The sequence below is a fragment of the Octopus bimaculoides genome, chromosome 16 (assembly GCF_001194135.2).
Source record: "Octopus bimaculoides isolate UCB-OBI-ISO-001 chromosome 16, ASM119413v2, whole genome shotgun sequence".
Classification (NCBI taxonomy): Eukaryota; Metazoa; Mollusca; class Cephalopoda; order Octopoda; family Octopodidae; genus Octopus; species Octopus bimaculoides.
In genome coordinates, this window is record NC_068996.1 from 23,931,169 (window position 1) to 23,933,290 (window position 2,122).

At 39.8% G+C, this 2,122-nt stretch overlaps 1 protein-coding gene across 3 annotated transcripts in view; it reads right to left on the reverse strand.

The window, feature by feature from the left end:
- Positions 1-7: 7 nt before the first annotated feature.
- Positions 8-2,122, reverse strand: part of LOC106875828 (protein sprouty homolog 3) — a 174,147-nt gene continuing 172,032 nt past the window's right edge. For all 3 annotated transcript variants that reach the window (XM_052973586.1, XM_052973587.1, XM_052973588.1), the window contains exon 4: positions 8-1,057. In XM_052973586.1, the coding sequence (XP_052829546.1) occupies positions 32-1,045 (1,014 nt within the window). In that variant the 5' untranslated portion in view covers positions 1,046-1,057 and the 3' untranslated portion in view covers positions 8-31. The remainder of the gene's footprint in view (positions 1,058-2,122) is intronic.

A 2,122-nucleotide genomic window follows, 5' to 3' on the forward strand; every position in this document is an offset into this window, starting at 1 on the left:
AAAAAAAAAAAAAAAAAAAACAAACAAAATTTTAAGCACTTGATCCATCTGACTCAATAAGTCTCCTAGTCTGAGAGGTGGAACCAATCTTGCTCTCTCCATGAGCACATTTACAACCTCTGCTGGTACAACCATTATAACAGGCTGTGCAACACACCAGAGCACACTGGGCTGGCCAGTATATGCACAGACAAGGTAAACATAATGATAATAGCGCCATACAAGCCCAGCGCTTCAAGCATTGTGGTCGCTCGCAACCTGCGCATGGCTCATCAGAACACATTCCATCCATAGAATCCTGTTGGTAGTCCTTTGAATAGTGGTAAAAAATTCCTTTAACACAACACACACATGTGCACATATTCACAGCAGATTTGGCACTGATCTCAAATTTTTTGCCACAGAGCCACCAGGACGGAAGTTCCCGGTTCTCTCGACATGCAGCGCATTTACATTTTCCACATCTGCTGCATATAACAGAGTCTCCATGAATGGCGCCATCAGGGTTCTCCAATTCAATGGGTGTGTTTATATTAACTTTTTTCAAGTTCTGATTTGAAATTGGTTGTTTTAATACAACATTGTTTACTATAGGCCTTGTTGTCTGCCTGCTACCAGCAAAACCAGTAATATTTGCACTGCCTCCAGTACTACCACTGGTCACTCTAATATTCACACCACTTGAAGTGCTATTGCTATTTGAGCTATTTGTAAATCTCTGTGGCTGTGGTGAGTGACTTTCAGCTACTGCACGAGGCTTTTTATTTTGTAACGGTTTTACAACAGTTACATTGGCAGGAGCTGTAGACGGTGAAGGAGGTAGTTTGTTTGCCGACAGGGTGGAATCCACATATTCATTTTGTGGTCTTGGCCCAGTTCGCAAGTGTGTCAAACTGATGAACTCTCTGTTAGGGATGCTTGCTGTTGGGGTTTGGTGTACATGGTCAAGCAAGCCATTACCAGGCCTTGCTGTAACATGGGAAGAGGAAGATGTGCTGTTGTTCTGGTTGGTTATCCGCTGACCAGATCCAGATGAAGCCATCATGGAAGAATTTGACTGCAAATACAAGAAAATAAAAACACATTAAAATACCTGTTATAATTATAGTGCTAACATGTCATCGTCATCATCATCATAATAATAACAACAATAACAAATTATTTCTAAACTTTTAGCATAGGGCCAGTATTTTTGAGGGGAAGGGTAAGTTAATCAAACTGACTGGTACATTTTTTTTATCTACCTCAAAAGGATGAAGGCCAAAGTTGACCCTGGCAGAATTTGAACTTGGAATGTGATAAGCCAGAAGAAATACTGCAAAGCATTTTCCCAACATTCTAACAATTCTGCCAGTTTGCCATCACCTTTATCATTACAAAAGTAAACAATAATTAATGAAACTAACAGAAAGAAATAGCTTAAAGGTTTACTAGAATGAACATCAGGTTGTTTATATAAACATCATATAAAGTCATATCATACAACACTAACAACACAAAATGTTTAATTTTTGCATTCCTGTCCAACCTGTTTGAGTTTGCTTCCCAATCACATAGTTTGGAGTTCAGTCCTATTCCATGGCACCTTAACAAGTGTCTTCTAATACAGCCTCAGGCCAACCGGAAAAATATCATCATCGTTTAACATCCACCCTCCATGCTAGCATGGGTGGGATGGTTTGACAGGAGCTGCCAGGCAGAAACCTGCACCAGAAATTCTATGACTGTTTTGGCAGGATTTTTACAGCTGGATGCCCTTCCTAATACCAACCACTCAGCAGATATATATATATATATATATATACCATCCCACCCATGCCAGCATGGAAGGCAGACGTTAAATAATGATGATGACACACACAGATATATATATACTCTTTTACTTGTTTCAGTCTTTTGACTGTGGCCATGCTGGAGCACTGCCTTTAGTCGAGCAAATTGACCCCAGGACTTATTCTTTGTAAGCCTAGTACTTATTCTATCGGTCTCTTTTTCCCGAACTGCTAAGTTACGGGGGACGTAAACACACCAGCATCGGTTGTCAAGCGATGTTGGGGGGACAAACACAGACACACAAACATATACACATACATACATATATATATATATATATATATATATA